The following is a 19,973-nucleotide window of genomic DNA, read 5'->3' as shown; positions in this document are numbered from 1 at the left end:
AGCTGCAATGGGGACGCCCCCATCGCTGCTCCTGCGATGGGGACGCCCCCATCGCTGTGAGAGAACTAATTAGCATACCGGTACAAACCGGTATTTTGAACGAACGGCGCGGCGGAGAACACTTCCACAGGTAAGAGACGAATAGCCTTTTTAAAGGCTGTTCCGACGTGGTAACTAGAAAAAAAAGTGTTTTAGTGGTAGAATCCCTTTAAAAGATTTGCCATTTTGCCCATTGTTTTTATATCCGACGGTTCACTTGCTGCCTAATAACAATATTGTCTTCTTATATGGCAGAAGGGCCTTTAGGCCTCTCCAGCCACAAGGATTTGGGAGGGAGACACTGTTACTTCTTCACCCCTATAGTTACTTTGACACACTTCATCCATTATTCATGTCCATATACTAAATAATAGAAAAAGCAACCTTGGTCACTAGATGAACCATCCGAATTCTTAAACTTCTCACTTGGATAAAAACCCTCAGGACATTTCATAAAAGAAAAACTTGTTGAAAAAAAGTTGCAGTAGATGAAATGAGTTTTATGGCATCTGTGTAATCTGCTCTATGGATTAGATAGATTATTTCTCTACGACATATAGCAATCTGGCAGTCTGTGTCACTTCCATAAGGTCTTTGGATTAGTCCTGCATTAGAGCAATATGTCCACTAAACCCTATAAGACTGGCGATGACTTAAAGCTACGGTAGGAATATAATCTTATTGATACAAATAGCGATATGGTACCTACTAGAGATGAGCGAACACTGTTCGGATCAGCCGATCCGAACAGCACGCACCCATAGAAATGAATGGAAGCACCTGTGACGCTGACTTTGCCGGCGGCCAGCCGGCGTCACAGGTGCTTCCATTCATTTCTATGGGTGCGTGCTGTTCGAATTGGCTGATCCGAACAGTGTTCGCTCATCTCTAGTACCTACGTACCACAATCTATAACAGAGCTAGTCTCCTGTCTCCAATGTGGTCTCCATTGTATGGCAACTAATGGAACAGGACATCCAACATAAACGTTGCTATATAGATAGAGTCCCATAGACCGCGTGCAATACGGAGTTTCAGATCATTTTAATATAATCTTTATTTTTCCTCTTTAGAAAAGAAACGGCTTGTCATTGTAAGTACTATGGTTTGATACAATTGCCTGTAACACATACTTACTTGCACTGCATATAAATTCAGGTAACATTTCTTTGTCAGCAGTCATTTACATCGGTTATTGCATTGCAAACAAAATGCATTTGAGTCTGGAACGAAAAACAAGGTGTAACGCAATAATATTGCCAAAAGCAATTTTAGACTAAACTAATATCATCCTGACACCTGCTGTATACTAGAATATGGAAGAAAATATGTAGCCATCCCACAACGGTTCCTTTTCATGAGTGTAAGAGACAGTCGCTGGAATCAAGAATCACGGAGCTGACACCGTGCTTGACAGCAGTCTCAGGAAATGCCATGGGCACTGACATTTAGAAACTCTGAATAGCCGGTCTGAAATGTATAAATAATGGAAAGTGTGAGCTGATGTAAGACCTTCCATATTGTATCCTAGAAATAAAGTGATACCGTTCACCAGAATTAGGGGAAAGTGTGAATTATTGAGTCGTGTACAAGTGCCGAATTCGGAGCTGTAATGCAAACGCAGGCGGTAGGTCTGGAGAATTTTTAATAAATAATATTTCCTGCTACAATGAATTTGCTTTTCTGGTGGTAAAGGATAAATAAGTAATAAATTGTGTAACATGTTATCAACAGAATGACAGCGGCCACGTGAGACCGCATATCCCTACTACTGCGGCATGCAGCGGATACAATTGTTTGGCTGGGAGTTCTGCAACTTTGGATTGTCCGTAAAAGAAAAAAAGTCACAGGAATCAGTTATATCTCATGTATGGCTGAGGGCTGGGAAAATGTGCAGAAAAATGCAAACCTTAGAGGTTTTCACAGTCTATTACCTCTCCATTTTAATGCATCCTGATGCCTCCCAATGGATGTAGTGCATAAGCGGCAAAATTGCTCTTCAGCACCACGGTTACATGCAGGTCGTGCCGTATTCAGGCTCCTTTACGCACACTTTATTATAGCTTTTTATAGTACTTGTAAAGCTCCCCATGCATTTCAAGCATTTTTAATAGCATTTTTCTTTAGTCGTAAAATTTTGTACATGTGTTTTTTCCACCGTCCCCACTGACCTGTTCTCTAGTTTCATAACTACAGCTTGGCTTGCTCTAAGTAACTACACAGTCCAGTCACATTAATGTGACCACCTGTCAAAATCCAGAATAACCACCTTTGGCAGAGCGGACCGCTGCGAGACGTGCAGGAAGAGAAGGGATGTTGTGATGATGTTCATTGGTATGTTGAGCCATGCCGACTCCAGTGCCGTGGCCAACTGCGCTAGGTTACGTAGTTGAGCATACGTGGTGCGAACAACCCGATCGAGGTGGTCCGACAGATTCTTGATTGGGTTCAAGTCTGGGGAATTTGCTGGCCAAGGGAGTACGGTAAACTCATCTTGGTGCTCCTCGAACCACGCACGTACACTGCGAACTTTATGACACGTCGCATTGTCTTGCTGGTAGATGCCATCATCCTGAGGAAAAACATTTTGCATATAGGGGTGAACATGGTCCACACGGATAGATGCATACTTGTGTTGCTCCATCGCTGATGACACGAGCCTTCTGCAATTGGTTATTTAACATTGACGTCAAAAGTAGGTGGTGGTCACATTAATATGACTGGACTGTGTATTTACTGGATTCCGTATTGACCATTCACTGCCCCCACGTAAGAATCAATTGAACTTTGGTCCTCTAGCCAGTAGATACATTTGGCTAGGTTAGGAATTACAATTGGCAATTTTATACTCACATTTGCCAATATAACAATAACAATAATAATTGGGAGATATCATAAAGTTGCCGCATTTCACTAAATGGTGGAAGAAGTCATAAGCATAACACATAGCCACTAAGTAACCTGCAGTCAACCATGGGGAGATTATACAGCTGTAACCTACAGAAGAAGACTTTGGGATTAGAAAGGCTGATCGTAGGGAAGGAGATAAGTAAAGGGGGGTGTCGTCCATGGCAGTGTATACGTGTGTATTGTGTGTATATATGTATGTAGTGTGTGTGTGTATGTAGTGTGTGTATGTATATATGTAGTGTGTGTGTGTGTGTATGTAGTGTGTGTATATATGTATGTAGTGTATGTGTGTGTGAGCAGGGCAATCATGTACTTTTACAAGGGCTTGAGCCTCCTTGTACATGGTGCATTATATATACCTGAACCTACCATCTATTCACCAGCGATGGTATCTGGCATAGTTACACCATTAGAGGGTTGGCATCATTTCTTATAATCCTTCCACTTTGCCCACTTACCCTAGATCCACACCTGCGCTTGGGTTTCTGGTCTTCAGGTCCGCTTAGCTTGGAGATCCGAAAAATGGAAACCCCATCTACTTAAAAAGCAGTTATCGAATATTGGAGAGAAAGGTCCGCAGCACTTGAGTTTTCTTTAAAATTTAACTTTTAATCCATCGGTTTAAAAATGATGAAAGACATACATGGTGCAAAGTCAGAAAAACATAGTAACACAAAATGTGGTTTAAAAACGCGTTTTGGTAGTTTGGCGTCCCTTAGTCATACCGCAGTTACCCACAAACCCATAGACTATAATGGGGTCCACCGGGTTTCCACCCAAAAAATGCAGAGAGAAAAGCGCTGATTGCAGGACTCTTTTCTCTGAATTTTTCAAGCAGAATGGAATACGGAATCCTGAATGTAAACCCAGCTTTATAATGTTACAGATTGTATTATACAGACTCTTCAACCCTAATTGATACAGCACTAGTAAGAGGAGTCACTGTTATCCTCGCTTGACTATGATTGGAGCCTACAATTTGTCATAAAACCACTTTAATAAAATATCATGGCATGCTATCAAAACCATTGAAATGCTGCAAACCACACAAGATTTCTGTATAATCATGTTGTTTTGAAAATGCTGGTCATCTCGTGACACCTATACCTGGAGATGTACAGCCAAAAGAAAAGGTAAGGAAGGACAAACCTCTAAAATTACTAAAACCTCCAGTTGAATATTTCCCAGCTATGCCTAGGATAAAACAAGAGACCTGAAAAAAAATTCCATTCTCCTGGGCAATAAAAGGTTCTGCCATTTCTTATAACACATTGAAATTCTTTCCTATACAATTTCGAAACACAATTAAAAAATAGAATTAAAATCTCATTTCATCGGATGGAAATCTCCCACATCCTGTATATCAAATTATTTCTATTTCGCTTCAAATGCCGCAGACTTATTTTGTTGCCCAGACAAGCAGTCTAACACATAACAAGTCAAAGGGTCCCAGCAGAAAACTATGTTAATTTAACAAATGGAACACTACCAAGGCTTTGACAAGTGTGAAAATTATAAAAGGCAGAAGTGTGAAAATCATTCTGGAAAATGTTCAGGCATACGTAGCGGCAAGAAATTCTTCAAATTCCACATGTGCATTCATCTTTATGAGGCTGGTGCGCTGAGTTTTTTTTCTTCTATTATTGTATTACTCGATTCATTGGTGTGATTTCAGCTAATTACAAAGTCTCTGCCTCTACAGTAATTAAAATAAGATCTCATTATGACTAAATTAATGATGCTAAAAACAGCTGGAAAACCATTCTTCATATGCGCCTTTAAATTAAGTCACATGGTGGCGAGTGGTTTAGCAAAGCTCTATATAGAGGTGATACAGTTAAAGAAGCAGTCCAGCAAAAACACATATTTGCTGTCCCTGCCCCCTCACCTGTGCTTCCATAGGTATAACTGACATGCTACGATTTCCAAAATCGCAATGGTTTTGGAAATCGTAGCATTTCCACTATGCATATTTTATTGCAATGTGTGGATGGGATTTGCTAGACTATATCTTCTATCGAATCCCATCCCAACGTTGCAGAAAAATATCCCCCGTGACAATGTTGCAATTTTCAATAGCAGTGTGTTTTTGGAAATCTCAGTAGGTTACCTCTCGTTCACATCTGTGTTGCTATTCCTTCTGGGGGAGTCCATATGGGAACCCCCCCCCCTGCAATGGACTACCAAACGCAATTGCAGGCACTATGCAGTAAAAGCACACGGACCCCATAGACTATAATGGGGTCCGTGTGCTTGCCGCCAGATCTCCGCACAGAACATGCGGAAAGGAAAGTAGTTCACAAAGTAGTTCCTGTCTGCATAATTTGTGCGGGCAGTGCGCAGCAAGCACGCGGACCCCATTATAGTCTATGGGGTGCATGTGCTTTTACTGCACACCGCTTGCAATTGCGTTTGGTATTCCGTTCGGGGGGGGGTCCCCATGTGGACTCCCCCAGACAGAATACCAACGCAGATGTGAAGGAGGGGTTAGTTATTTAAACCTATGGAAATGCTTGCGGTTTGCTTAAAGGAATAATTGAAGCAGAAAATCCACAGAGAAAAACTCTAGAAAAAAAATACAATGCAACAAAGTTTCCATAATAGTTTTTCTGGAAACGGAACCAGAACTGCAGATTTTGCTCCAATTTTTTAGCCAAAGCCAGAAGTTTAATGAGCAGAAGGGAGAAGTATAAGAACTTTCTATATATTCCCATTCCTTTTGCAGCTACTCTTGGCTTTGGCTGAAAAAAACCCTGCAAAATCTGCTACAGAAACAGCTTTTCCGCAATGTGGAGCCTAAAGCTAAGGCCCCGCAGGATGTCTCGCAGCAAAAAAAAGCACTGCAGGAAACTGTTACAATTTATGTTGTCTATGTAGGTATAATTGACATGTTGTGATTTCCAAAACCACGCCGGTTTTGGAAATTGCGGCGTGTCCGCACCATGGTTTTTACCGCTAAGTGGGCATGAGATTTGGTAGAATCTCATCCACTTTGCCCTGACTGTAAACGCTATGATTTTTCCCACGGTGGAATCGCAGCGTTTCTGTCCTGTGGGGCCCTGGCCTAAAGTACATTTTAATAAACTGTAACACATAGGAGTTCCTTGTTCCTTTAGCAATGTAGAATTTTTCAAATAAAAATACCAAAACCCAATAAATAGAAAATTGCGTAGACTCCTCTGCACAGAAGCGCGGTATCTCAGAATATCACTACATAGCGCCTGCTGTCTTTATTTTATTACACGGTTCTTATTATAAACTGGTAAGATTCTCCTTTGACCTTTCAAAAATAATCTATTTTGCAACAAGGAAATCTCCCCATTGTTAGCAAAGGGTGAATATCTTTGCATTCTTCCCTCTTTTAATAGGATTTATATGTTGATTTACCTCCCTTGTTTTATTTCCCATGTGGTCATTGTATAATTTGTATACTTTGTAGAGGAGTGAAACATTGCTTTGTGCTGAATTCCCTAGATATTGCTGGAGCTGTTAGAAACACAAATATATAACATGATGCAGATTGAATTATAACACATGAACGTTCCCTTTGTACTTAGCCTGGCAACCAGGTCTTTATTCTGAAGAGTAAGTATTCAATGGTATAATTATTCCTGAAAATAAACCACAAAATATTTCAAATCTTGTTCCTGAATTGAGGCTAAATGAGTGATAGATGTTGGGGGTTATAACGGTTCATTGTTTGTTATGTTGGGGTATGTGATGTGCATTTAAAGGGATCTGTAAGACGGAAAATGCAGTACAAGCTGCAGGCATCATGTTAGAGTAGGAGGAACTGAGCAGATCAATGTATAATATTCAGTACAACTTGTAGTTTACTCCTTTATATCCTATCCTCTTTTACTCCTGTCTATGGGGTGGTCCTATCAGTGATTGACAACTATCTATGAGGCGGTCCTAATAGCTATTGACAGCTAACTATGAGGCGGTCTTATGAGTGATAGACAACTATCTATGAGGCGGTCCTAATAGTGATTGATAGCTATCTATGGGGCAGACCTGTCAATGATTGTCAGCTATCTATGGGGCGGTCCTACCAGTGATTGACAGCTATGTATGGGTCGGTTCTATCAGTGTTTAACAGCTATCTATGGGGCGGACCTATTAGTGATTGACAGCCATCTATGAGGCGGACCTATCAGTGATTGACAGCTATTGGGCGGACTTATCAATGATTGACAGCCATCTATGAGGCGGACCTATCAGTGATTAACAGCCATCTATGGAGCGGACCATTAGTGATTGACAGCTATCTATGAGGTGGACCTATTAGTGATTGACAGCCATCTATGGGGCAGCCCTATCAGTGATTGACAGCCATCTATGAGGCGGACCTATCAGTGATTGACAGCTATCTATGGGGCGGACCTATCAGTGATGGACAGCGATCTATGGGCCGGTCCTATCAGTGATTGACAGCGATCTATGAGGCGGACCTATCAGTGATGGACAGCTATCTATGGGCCGGTCCTATCAGTGATTGACAGCGATCTATGGGGCGGACCTATCAGTGATGGACAGCTATCTATGTGCATACAGAGATAAGCCTATCGAATGTATGCAGAGGATTGGGATATTAAGTCTTGACAATTCTGATTTATGAAGGAGTATAAAATACAAGATCCTCTGGCCGCCAATATCTGCTGAAAACAACAAAGACATTGGGATTCTTCTCAGTTGTGTTTAGAAGTGTGAATGTCAAAGACCATTTTGTTTTCTTATATTAAATGTGTCTATTTCTGTTACATTTTCTCCACTTTTTTCTGATAAGAGGCTTCTGCAATAACAGTGAAATGATAATATTAATGATTCAATTCTGTTTTGTCCCCCTTACTGAATGACATGGTGGTCTTCTGGTGGTCGTGCAGTGCACACACAGCTCCATTAATATAAATGGGAGTGCTAGAGATGGTTGAGTACTATAGTTCGGCTGTCTCCAGCACTCCCATTCAGTAGAATGGATCTATGGGCACAATGTCCGACCCTGTGACAACCACCTGTCTCTTCATTAAAGGGGAATTAAATTTGCACACGCTCACTATTCTCAATTTCTCCTATCTGGCGGATAAGGTATAACTTGTCCCAATTGGTAAACCTTTTTAAGGCTAAAGCCCCATAATGTTATATGATAAGATGGTACCTGCATCTAGGATGGGTGCAAGAAAAACAAATGCTTGACTTGCTGCCAGATGACAGCTCCTTAAGGTTACCACGCAGGAACAGGAGTAGTTGGCTATATATGGAACTGCTAAAACTTTTTCTGTTTGACTGAGATGTACTATACCAATCAGGAATGAATATGAAAACTTACGTTGTTGTTATCTCTCTTCCTTTCTCTGATACTATTTAACCCCACGTTGTTTTAATAAAAGCGCGTCAGTATTTCCTCCTTGGTTGAGAGAGGAACTAATACCAACATAGTGAGTCTGGTGTCATTTCCTTACTGCTGGCACTCAGCCTAATTAATTAAGACAACGACAGTTACCCAGGATTATTGGTTAATTAGTCATAAATGCGGCTTTGACCTTATCACACTTACACTTAGGCCGGGGCCCCACAAAGTGTAAACGTCTCAAAACTGATCTGGCTATTCCCATGCACACATTGCAGAAAAATATCCGCAGCGGACATGCTGCGAATTCAAAAACTATAGCATTTTTGTAAATCGCAGAATGTCAGTTATACCTATGGAAATGCTGCCATTTTCCATATAGAAATGATTGAAACAGAAAGTGCACAGATTTTTCTTCTTTCTTTTCATTTTCCTCACTTTCTGTGAAAAGCATTGCAGGAAAAAAAAAAAAAATCGCCAATACGTTTCCACTGCGTTTTTTCCCGCAGTGCTTTTTGACTGTGGCTTGCTACGTAGGGTCCTAGCCTAAGACACATTATCTTTAAGGCTGAAGCCTCATGTTGCAAGAAGACTGTGTTTTACAGTACCTGCAAAGGGAATGGGATTCCGGCAAATCCCATCCACACATTACGGAAAAAATCTGCAGTTTAAAAGCTGTGAATTCTAAAACACAGGCATTTTTGGAAATCGCATCATGTCATTTATACCTTTGGAAACACAGGCGGTTTCCGTATAGGTATACTAGCAGCAGAAAGTCTGCAGAGGAAAACTATGCGAAATTCAATGAAAAACGCCACATTTAGTTACGTGGGGCCTTAAACAGTTTAATAAATCTGCCTTATTGTATATTGCGTTCAGTTTATCATAAGCAGGTTAGAAGTTCCTTAGCTCCTCTTAATGGTGTCTGCATGAATGTTATCATTTAAAGGGGTCTTCTGGGACTTTAATATTGATCATCAATATTAGGGTATGTTCACATGGAGATGATGATCTGATATTGATGACCTATCCGAAAAACAGGCTATCAATATTGAAGCTGTAGAAAATCTCTTTATGGCTAAGCCCACATGTTATAGAAAAACTACTAAAAAAACATGGTAGAAAAGGAGAAGAAATAAAAACAGTAAGACACTTGTGTTTTTTACTCTGTGTTTTATTTTTTCCTTCTAGAGATGAGCGAATAGTATTCGAAACTGCAGTTTCGAATACCTCGCTCCATAGGAATGAATGGGAGCGGCCAGTGCGGGGCCGGCGCTTAACCCCTTGCTGTTCGCCAGCTCCCATTCATTTCTATGGGAGCGAGGTATTCGAAACTCTAGTTTCGAATAGTATTCGCTCATCTCTATTACCTTCCATACCTCATATAAACTGTCCCTATATTTTGTGGAGTTATGCATTGTGTGGATGAGATTACGCAAAACCCTATTGTACAACGGAGTATTTCCGTAAACTCTGCATTTTTTGCACATTTTACTGTTTTTTTAAGCCACATAAAGGAATATATTTAGCAGAAGAGAGAAGTATAATATTTCCCATTCCTTTTGAAGCCTCTCTTGACTTTGGCTCAAAAAACCACAGGAATATCTTTGCAACGTGCGGCCTTAACCTTAGACCTTATTTGTTATGGTCTGGGAATCTCTGACCATGGGCTCGCCCCTGAGATAACGTCTCAGTCAATTGTAAGGGAAAACACAAAAGAAAAAAACAAAATCAAGAGTAAGAGGCGTTTGGAATATCTTGTGTGTAATACTAATAATCCCTGGTTTGCACACTAGAAGTAGCCATGGCCCCGACTAAATGACCTGAGTGGGCGCGAACACAGCCGGAGAAATAAGTCACCTACAAGTGAAACAGAAACCCCTGACTTGTTTCACATTTATGAAGGAGAGGTAGATACAGAAAAAGCCCCCCCATAGAGGTCCGACTGGAATAAGGGTGAATATGAGGGGACACAAAGTATAGAGCAGAAAATAAATGTGAAACACAGAAAACTGACACTATGCAAAGGGATAGGATAAACAGAACTTAGTATCACACACAAAAAACCCTACAAAAGGTCCAAACATCCAAACAGTAAAAGGCTAGGGTTCACTGCACCCGGAACAACTAGGCTTTGATCAATAAGCTCAATACTTAGTAAATACCCGGATAGTATGAATAGGCCGTAAGGAAGGCTGAATGGGCCAAGACTCAGACACAGGTGAATAAGCAGATTCAGGGCTCGTTCACATCTGCGGCCCTGTCTCCGTACTTAGGTTTCCGTTTCCTGCCTAAAACACAGGCAGGATACGGAAACCTGCAGGAGACTTTCTCACCCATTCATTTGAATGGGTGAGAAAGCTGTCCGGCCGTGCGCGGCGGTGAGCGTTTTGCGCTCTCCGCCGCGAAACCGGGTTTTATAATCCGGACACAGAGTCGGACATGCAGTACTCTGTGTCCGGATAAAAAAATCCGGTTTCGCAGCGGAGAGCGCAAAACGCTCACCGCCGCGCACGGCCGGACCCGGTCTGTGGTTTCCGTCTTCTGGCATGCAGAAGACGGAAACCACAGAACGGAGACCCCAGACGCAGGTGTGAACCCAGCGTCAGGCAGACAGACCATTTCTGAAACACAGGAAACTGAAGTTTAAGACCGGCATCTGACAGTCTGCAAAGCGGAGTTCAATTAGCCAGAAGCAGGAGTATTCAGAAGGCCAACTGGATAGCCGAACCCTGAACCACCTACAACCTGAATAGAGTCCTAGCACAGCAGAGAAACTTAACCCCTTCAGAGGCCAACACACTACAGCAATGATCAGCGGTGCAGCTTATCGCACGATCCACGCAAAAGTGCAACGGCAGAGACCGGATGTCCAGTGTGAACATACCCCTGCCATGCATCAGACAATTCACGTGCAGAATGCTGTTCAGACACTCCACTCCTGAACCTAACAGGCTGAGACAGCGAAGACCGGGTCATAACATTATTCACATAACAGTGCCATTTTTTGACAGACCTAAAGACTGTTACATTCATCAGTGATCACCTACTCTTATGTCCGTTTTGCATTTGTTCTGTTCTATTTCCATCCATTATTAATGGACTGATAAAAAAAAAATGGATGAATTTCATTTGTCTTTCTTTTTTGACCCAACCCACTGATACATTTTTAATGGATGTAACTCGGATATCAAACCATTTTACCTCCTGGCTGCAGTCTCTTCAGGTCTTGGTGTCAGAATGGAAAGCTATAGATCAGGCCAAGGTGTCACCGCCCTAGTCCCTGTCCTGCAACACCGAGATACGCAGAATGTGGTGGGCGAAGTGCAGATTGGGGCTTGAGGTGCATATTTGGTGCAAGAAAGAGCCTTGAGCGAAACATGTGACTCAATATCATCCCCCTACATCAGAAAATTGGTGTACAGGACATGATGTATTCCCACAGGGATTTATAGCTTTAGATGCTTTAGTGCAAAGTATGGACATATATGCCCCAATATTTGACCAATGGCTGTGTAATGTGCTGGCAGGGAACCAGACACAAGAGGTTGGTCCAAGTGACAAATATATAAATAGAACAATCACACTATATCACATATACTGGAACAATCACATTTTAAAATGCAAATTCATCTATTATATGTCCCATGGTTAATGTTGCTCATGATCCACATTCAACTTTCATCATCTCCATGTCAAGATATGGCAAATGAATCTGAATCAGAGGAAATCCAGGGTTTGTAAGAATGTACATGCTGGGTTATAGTCGCTTTAACAAAAGGGCAAGAGGTGCATCAGCACTGGGCTCTAAGGTTTAGAGGACTCCCTCAGCTGAAGGCTTCAGGCAAGCCTGCGGGAAACGCGTTAGCTGAGTATTCTTTGTTTTTGTTCTTTCGTGGAATATTGGTTACTGAAGAGATGGGACCTTATGTGGGGATTAGTTATGGGAAATTGAAATTGTGTGTGTGTGTGTGTGGGGGGCTACTTACAAAACATTTGAACTGGGCCACCTAATCTATTAAAGCAGACCTGTAAGCACAGTGATATTGTGCCTCATCGAGTAAAAGGTGTCATCCTTGCGGTCTTTATCCCAGCATCACATTTGGTAGTGCCAGGTTAAAATCCCCAAACCTACTTCTATTAGCTCATATACATAACAATCATATAAAACTGCGCAAATATACAAAAAAACACACAAAATCAAAATACTATGATCTCATCTGCAATCCATTTTCCTTTAGAATTAGTCTTTAGAATCTGCTTTGTCCAACACAATACAGAAGATAAAGCAATTATTCGAGGTTAAAATGGCGTCCTCTTGGAAACGACATATTTTTTTATAGTTATTCAACAAAACAACAGCCACATTCTCCGGCTTTATGAATAAATCAAATGGATAATTAACCACAATATCCCACTGACCAACCGCATAGCACTTCTGACTAACATGTGCCTGAAACTAATGCACCACAGCAAGTAATATTTCACAAGGCAAACAGCACCCGCTACTTCTAATGGTGACATTGCTTCGAGTTTAGTGTTAAATGAATGCACATAACACTTTAGCCCTCTGAGAGCAACCCCAAGACAGAGCAAATACATTATTTAACAGTCATTAGGGGGGAAATGCAGAGAAAAATAAAATGTTAACTCCAAAGGGGTATTTGTATGTCGCAGGTGTGTAATAGGAAATCACTGAGCCAATTGCCAAACTTAGAAGGGCACCTGTCTGACTCCTGTGACCCCTGCCGATTGCTTGAATAGGTTCTAAGAAAGCAGCCACTGACTTTAATCGACCCACCGTGTGGTCAAGCGGACTCAGCAGGAGGCTAAGTACCGGTAGCATGGCACTGTAATAGCACAGCAGCCAGGTTTAGTGAACCTGGGGTTAACACATGTTGGACCTCTGCTGCGGACACCATTGGTGTCCGCAATGCTACATATTAACAATGCTTTTAGAAATAAAAATGTTAGTATTTCACTGAATGTTTTTGTCACATCCATATTTGGTGTGACCTTTGCCCTTTACTGTCCTCTCGGTACAATTGCAGACACTTTTTGAAGAGACTCAGCAGGGACTAGTTCCAAACATCTTGGAGAACTAAGCAGAGATCTTTTGTGGATGTCAGCTTGCTCCAATTCTTCTATGTCTTCATGTAATCCCAGACAAACTGGATGGTGTTGAGATCAGGGCTATATCTCTGGAAGCCAAATCATCACTTCTAGGACTCTTCCTCCAAAGGGCAAAGGTTATACCTTAAATCTTTAAGCATCTTACTTTGCAGCATTTGCACACCTACCTAAAACTTTTGCACATCACTAAAAGCAATACTCACCTCACAGATGATGAAGTGAGGCTTCACCTCCATCTGCTTTTGTTCTATTGGCTCCCTTTGTTCTCTACTTCTTGGTCCAGGTAAATGTTCCTTAACCGTTTATTGGCTATGGTGGGTCACGAGTAGGGTTGAGCGATTGGGATCGGGAAAGATCGGATCCCGATCGTCAATTGAGCAAATTTCACGATTGGGATCGGATGGAAAATGATTGAAAATCGGATTTTGAAATCTCAAGATTGGCTCAACCCCACTGTATATATGATATACAATTAGGGTTGAGCGATCGGGATCGGGAAAGATCGGATCCCGATCGGTGATCGAGCAAATTTCACGATCACGATTGGGATTGGCTGGGAAATGATCGGATTTTAAAATCGATCCTGAAATCTCAAGATCAGCTCAACCCTAGTCACGAGGATCCTTGTATGTCAGAGGGAACAGAAAGTAGAGACAAACTGGGGGCTTTATGCAGGATGGGAAGAGCTTGGAGGGGTATCGGAGTGTTGCTAATTTTATTTTTGAACCCATTCCAAGTCATTTCTAAAAATGTCATACAAACCCTTTAAGATCTTAACGTCCTCTTACAGATGATGGCCTGCGTGTTATACGAACTCTTAATATGTCACCTCAGTTTTCCAGGGTTCTTAGTCACCTCTCACTGTAGTGTGTTAGTACGTGACATATCTGGTATAAGTATCACATAGTACATGTCAATAAGTAGCACTTCAGCAAATTCCATTAATGGCCGCCAAGGCTGAAACACTAGTTGGCTTCTTATGGTAATATCATTTAGAAAGCTTCTACTATTGGAGATAATACTGTAAATGTGAAAACCATTGTCAGACTGTATTACAGCTATAGCTGGATACCTCACCCAGCAAGTCCGAACCTGACTCCATAGCACAATGTGTGATCATTAGATACGGAGCTGATCATTGTGAGGCTATATGGCGGTGTATCGCTGCTATTTTAGAGCAGTAGTCACCAACCTGTGGTTCTCCATCTGTCACAGAACTACAAGTCCCATGCTGGACGGTATGGGTGCACATCAGCAGGAAAGTCTGAGGTCAAAGACATGACTGTGGGATATACAATTCCTTTTAATACCACTGATATGTAGGAGACTTCCATTTCCAGCATATATTGAGTGACAGGAGTGTGCGACGGGTCAATTATTTGTCAGTAATGAATGCTGTTCAATCCATAACACTTGACTTGGGTTTCTGCTGGGTAGATGCGGTAAAACAATAAATAGGATTGTATTCCCAATATACATGTGGAACACCGCAATGCAACCGTACAATGCCCACATCTGAAAATTGCATAGAATATGTTTATTCTTCTAATTCACCACATTAAATTCGCCAAGACCCGCACACTAGGAAGGTTTATTAATAAGGAAGAGCATAGAACTGGAATAAGGAAGGGTTCACACAATGCAGTTACGGCACAGTTATAGCGCATGCTGCATGCTCTCTTCGAAACCAGGAGTTGGTTGTAAATAAATAAGAAAACGTTGTACGTGTTTCTTTTGGAAGCAGTACTGTGAAGCTAGCCTTAGCCCAAAATTAAGGCTGGGGTCCCATGCTGCGAATTTTACAGATTTTTATGTATTTTATAGCACCAGCAAAGTGAATGAGCTCAGCCCGGATCAGAGTCTGGTCCAGGATCGCCCCAATGAAGCCGGCCTGAAGTGATGGCATATAGGGAGAATATTTCATCACTTACTAATCAATAAGGATCTGACTGCAAGGATTCTCTAAAGATCATAAGAATGAAGAGGCTGAGGCACGTACAATATTTAAGACTCCAACAACCTTAAGATTGTGGCCACACTGGACAACAGACTGTTAAATTTGTGTATGAAAAATTCAGCAGTATGTTTCCTTGAATGCTGCCATGGCACAAACCATCCATGTTTTTTTTTCTTTAGAAATCACTACAGTTCTCTTATTTTGCTAAGCTTGAAGTTTGCAATAATCGAAGCCGGAGAGCAGGTCAGTTTTCACTCCTGGTTATAGTTGTAGCATGTGGATGAGATCTGTTTATATCGTATCCACAATCCAGCTACCTTAGATGCCATTGAGTTGGGCACCAGTGAGTTTGCAGTGGATAACTCACTGCGACTATCAGTGGAGTAACTAGCAAAGACTGGGCCCCCCAGCAAACTTTTGACTTGCTCCCATGGCATAGTGCCCCCTTTCTTGGCCCCCAGACAGTATAACACCCCATTTATACACATTATAATGTCCCAAAGTGGCCTCCAGACAGTATAATGTCCCATAGTGGCCCCTCCAAATAGTATACTGTCCCACAGCGGCCCCTGCACACAGTATAATGTCCCACAGCGGCCCCTGCACATGGTATAATGTCCCATAGCGGTCCTGCACATGGCATAATGTCCCACCATGGCCCCTGCACACACTATTATGCCCCACCATGGTGCCTGCACACACTACTATGCCCCATAGTGGACCAACCATGAACAATTATTATACTCTCCGTTTTTTTTCAGACCCCAAAGTATAATGATTGGAGACCCGGGGGAGGATACAAACATAAAAAACACTGTTACTTACCTCTCACTGGCTCCAGTGCACTCCCTACTGCTTTGGACTTTCTCCACTGGACATCACCTGAGCCAGGCCATCGTTGCAACGCATAATGACACCAGCCTGGCCCAAGTGACATCTGGGATGTCACCAAATACGCCCCAAGACTGCAGGAGAGGTAAGTAACAGTGTTTTTTATGTTCCCTCAGCTCCTTATATTGGGGCTCTTCTGATTCTGTCACTGTGATGTGTGCAGTGTTAGGGTATGTTCACATAGCTGAAAATGAAGAGGAATCGGCAGATGTCCACCTGAAATTCCTCTTCATATTCTGGCCTTCCAGCTTCTCATGGCACAGTGCCGTATAGATCTGATCAGCAGGGGTTCTTGCACTGTGGTCTTTGTGACTGATTTGGTCTCAAAATCTTTGAGAAAATTGATCAGGACAGTTATTTTTTTAGTGTCCTGGTCTAATCTCTGTCTACGAAACTCAAACAGAACCTGCCACAGATTTTAGGTCAGAATCCACCTCAAAATCAGCATCAGATCCGTCATGTGAACATGCAGTTTATCTTACAAACTCTGCAATGGAAAGTCCAAAACAGATGTGAACAGAGCCGTACAGAGGTGAAGAACATGGCTGGCATGGATAAAAGTCATTCTGCATCTTGTGCCCTTACTAATAACTATTGTTATTAGAGACATTCATCATGAGCTCGGAGACATTGTACAAGACACATCACAGCCATCACTTCTATTAGTGGGGCTCGCTAAGCTTATCAGGTTGGACGGCAGCACAAGGTAACTCTCTAGAGGTATTACATCTCCATCTATTAGAGGAAGGGATTCATAGACAGAGGCTACAAACTTGTAATAGTATTTGAGAGATATCCAAGTGTAGAGTATTCCCTGTTGTCTATGCCTGCACTTATATCACAATGAATGGATTGTAGTATTATTACTCTGTAAATACACTTCTGAAATGGGTGAGGGTCTCCCCTGTGTGACATTACTCTGTGCATGTCTAGCCCTTCTTTTACGTAACTTTAATCAACAAGTTTTCTAAGAATGGAGCCTAAAAGTTATGCAGTATTATCAAAGATTACTACTTTGTCTCATGGTATCAACCTAAGCCATCGTATAGTGAGTTCATATGGGCCATAGGCTCTACAGCAACTTTTGGTTGTAGGAGTCTCTTGGAAACGATGAGAATAAAAGTTGTGTGACAAGGACAAGTATCTCAATTCACATACACAGAAGAGAGAGAGAGAGCCCATGTGAGAAGACCCCTATAACAGCCAAAAACAAAAAAAAGGAATCTCCAAAATAATAGAAAATACAAAGTTTATTAGACAATAATAAATTCATCAAACAGAAATGGACATGAAAAATGTCATCCAAGAACAGAAGAGTGAAATATTGTATTTTACTTCTTTTCTGTCCTTATGTGACTTGTTGGGTTCATTTCTATTTGATTAAATTATTATTTATTATCTAATAAACTTTGTATTTTTCCATTATTTTGGACCTTCCTTTCTTTGTTCTTGGCTGTTATAAAGTACGTCTCACGTGGGCTCTCCCTTGTGTGTATGTGACAACCTCAAGAACTCAAAAGCATCTGAGAACTGACCCAACACTTCTTCAGCCCTTGGAAACTAATGGATGAGGTTGAAGACATAGTATAATGTGCAGCACAAAGCCACTGAGGAAGTGTAGGATAATCCTCAGTATTAACTTCCATTGTAATTGCCCGATTCAAGCACTTTTATCTACTTCTTACCAAACTTACTAATATACAGTAAAACTTCTTTGAGATGACAACACAAAACTATATGATAAAGTGAAGTTCTAAACATCTCAAAGACGATGGCCAGTATGTATAATTTATGGATGAACTGAAATGTGTCACAGTATATCTCTGTCCAAGAGGTGGTCAAAGAGATAGATGGATAGATAGATAGATAGATAGATAGATAGATAGATAGATGATAGATAGATAGATAGATAGATAGATAGATAGATAGGTAATAGATAGATAGATGATAGATGATAGATAGATGATAGATAGATAGATAGATAGATAGATAGATAGATAGATAGATAGATGATAGATAGATAGATAGATAGATAGATAGATAGATAGATAGATAGATAGATAGATAGATAGAATAGCAAAAAAAAGTTTTAAAAAGATACACGTCCATTAAGTTCGACCCTTCTCGGACAGACACTAGAAAGTTAAACAGTATAAACTCAATATAAACCCAAAAATTCCTATGAAGATTGTAATTTCGCTGAATGAGAATCTTATGTAATGACAACATATTGATATGACCAGAGAGAGTGTGGTGGAGAGATACTAAGTGTTATACTGAACATTTGCTATAGCAGTTGGTATATACAGTTGTAAAAACTTACAATATTACAAACTTCTTAAATAATTTGAAAAATGGGAATGTCTCCACCCATATGGCTCCCAGTTTACACAAAATATACAGCAATATATATGTGTATGTAGCAGAGGTAAATAAGTCATATAACTTTTGTTGCATTAGGTATAGGAGCTAACACAATTGCATGTAGAGAGTATATAGTACCACAAGTACCGTATGAGTTCAGCTGAGCCCTACTACATGTGTATACAAGTCTGAGATAGAATCCATAGAACAGTCAAATACTACACATTGTATATTAATATTCACCAATACTTCACCAAGCAAAGTAAAAATCCAAGTGTCAAATGTAAGAAGAAGGAAAGCCCAGGAGGTAAAACCTGTAACTAACATCACGTCATTTAATAAAACCCAATATATAAAATCTGCAGAATGTTTGGATCATTGGACACAATGTACATAGAAAGGGAAGGGAATACAGACAAGGCACGCAGCAGATGCTGGGGAATCATGCTCCTCACCAGAGTTGTGCTGCTAGTGAGGGGTCCTCGGAAAACTCCTTTGACGTTACGGAAGTGTCCGTTGCTCAGGTGCGAGGAGCTGATGACAATGTAGTAGCACTCCATCCCTCCATTACATGCGATACAAGGTTCAGTGCGAACTGCCGGGCAGCGGTGTCCTGACTAATAATGCAGAGTGAGATGATCTGTTCTGGTGTCTATAGGGAGAGTGGAGGAAAGTGTGTGCAGCTGCCTGAGGATCTCTCGGATCTCTCTGATGGGCTGTGAGCTCCAGTATTACTGCTGCCTGACAAGCACTGTTATTATTATACGGGAGGGCTATGTCGCTCCATTAAACTGAGCCAATGGAAGGGAGGCGCCTCGACTGAAACACACAGAGCTGTCAGGAGAGAGCTTATGTCACACGCTGCTCTGATCTGCTGGATGGAAGGCGCTCTGTATTGTCACTGCACTTACAATGTGTTCATCAGACTGCTCACTTACTGTCTATACATGGCAGGATCTAGTACAGAAGATGTATAGATACCACTGTGTAGCATGGTCAGCTATAGGATTACAGACACATTAGCAACCTCCTGGCTAAGTCTAGACTGCTACTACTTACAAGAACTGTTCAGATATAGAGGATTTTATATACCATGAAACATCTTTGAGACCACCACCCACAATTTGCAACGCAGAATAGTTGTCTACACTGGGGAATGAAGTATTGAAAATCTCTTTGGTCTAGGTGATGGAGGTCTTAAAGAGGTCCAATGTGAAAATGTTTACTGATAACAGTATACAATGTAGTAATTCAGGACAGATATGATGTAACTGAGACAATATAGCTGAGGGGCCTGGCAAGGTGTAATAGACAATGTGTTTATATTAT

At 41.3% G+C, this 19,973-nt stretch overlaps 1 protein-coding gene across 2 annotated transcripts in view; it reads right to left on the bottom strand.

The window, feature by feature from the left end:
* The window catches only part of ZNF804A (zinc finger protein 804A), a 91,820-nt gene extending 72,407 nt beyond the window's left edge, over positions 1–19,413 (bottom strand). The window contains exon 1 of one of the 2 annotated variants that reach the window (XM_075283798.1): positions 19,100–19,413. In XM_075283798.1, coding sequence (XP_075139899.1) covers positions 19,100–19,204 — 105 coding nt within the window. In that variant the 5' untranslated portion in view covers positions 19,205–19,413. Of the gene's footprint in view, positions 1–1,176; positions 1,688–19,099 lie in introns of those variants that run through there. The other variant, XM_075283800.1, reaches the window with a different exon arrangement.
* Positions 19,414–19,973: the final 560 nt, after the last annotated feature.

The sequence above is a fragment of the Leptodactylus fuscus genome, chromosome 8 (assembly GCF_031893055.1).
Source record: "Leptodactylus fuscus isolate aLepFus1 chromosome 8, aLepFus1.hap2, whole genome shotgun sequence".
In the NCBI taxonomy this organism is placed as follows: Eukaryota; Metazoa; Chordata; class Amphibia; order Anura; family Leptodactylidae; genus Leptodactylus; species Leptodactylus fuscus.
Note: the sequence above shows the minus strand (reverse complement) of the source record. Positions and strands in the feature narration are given on the sequence as shown.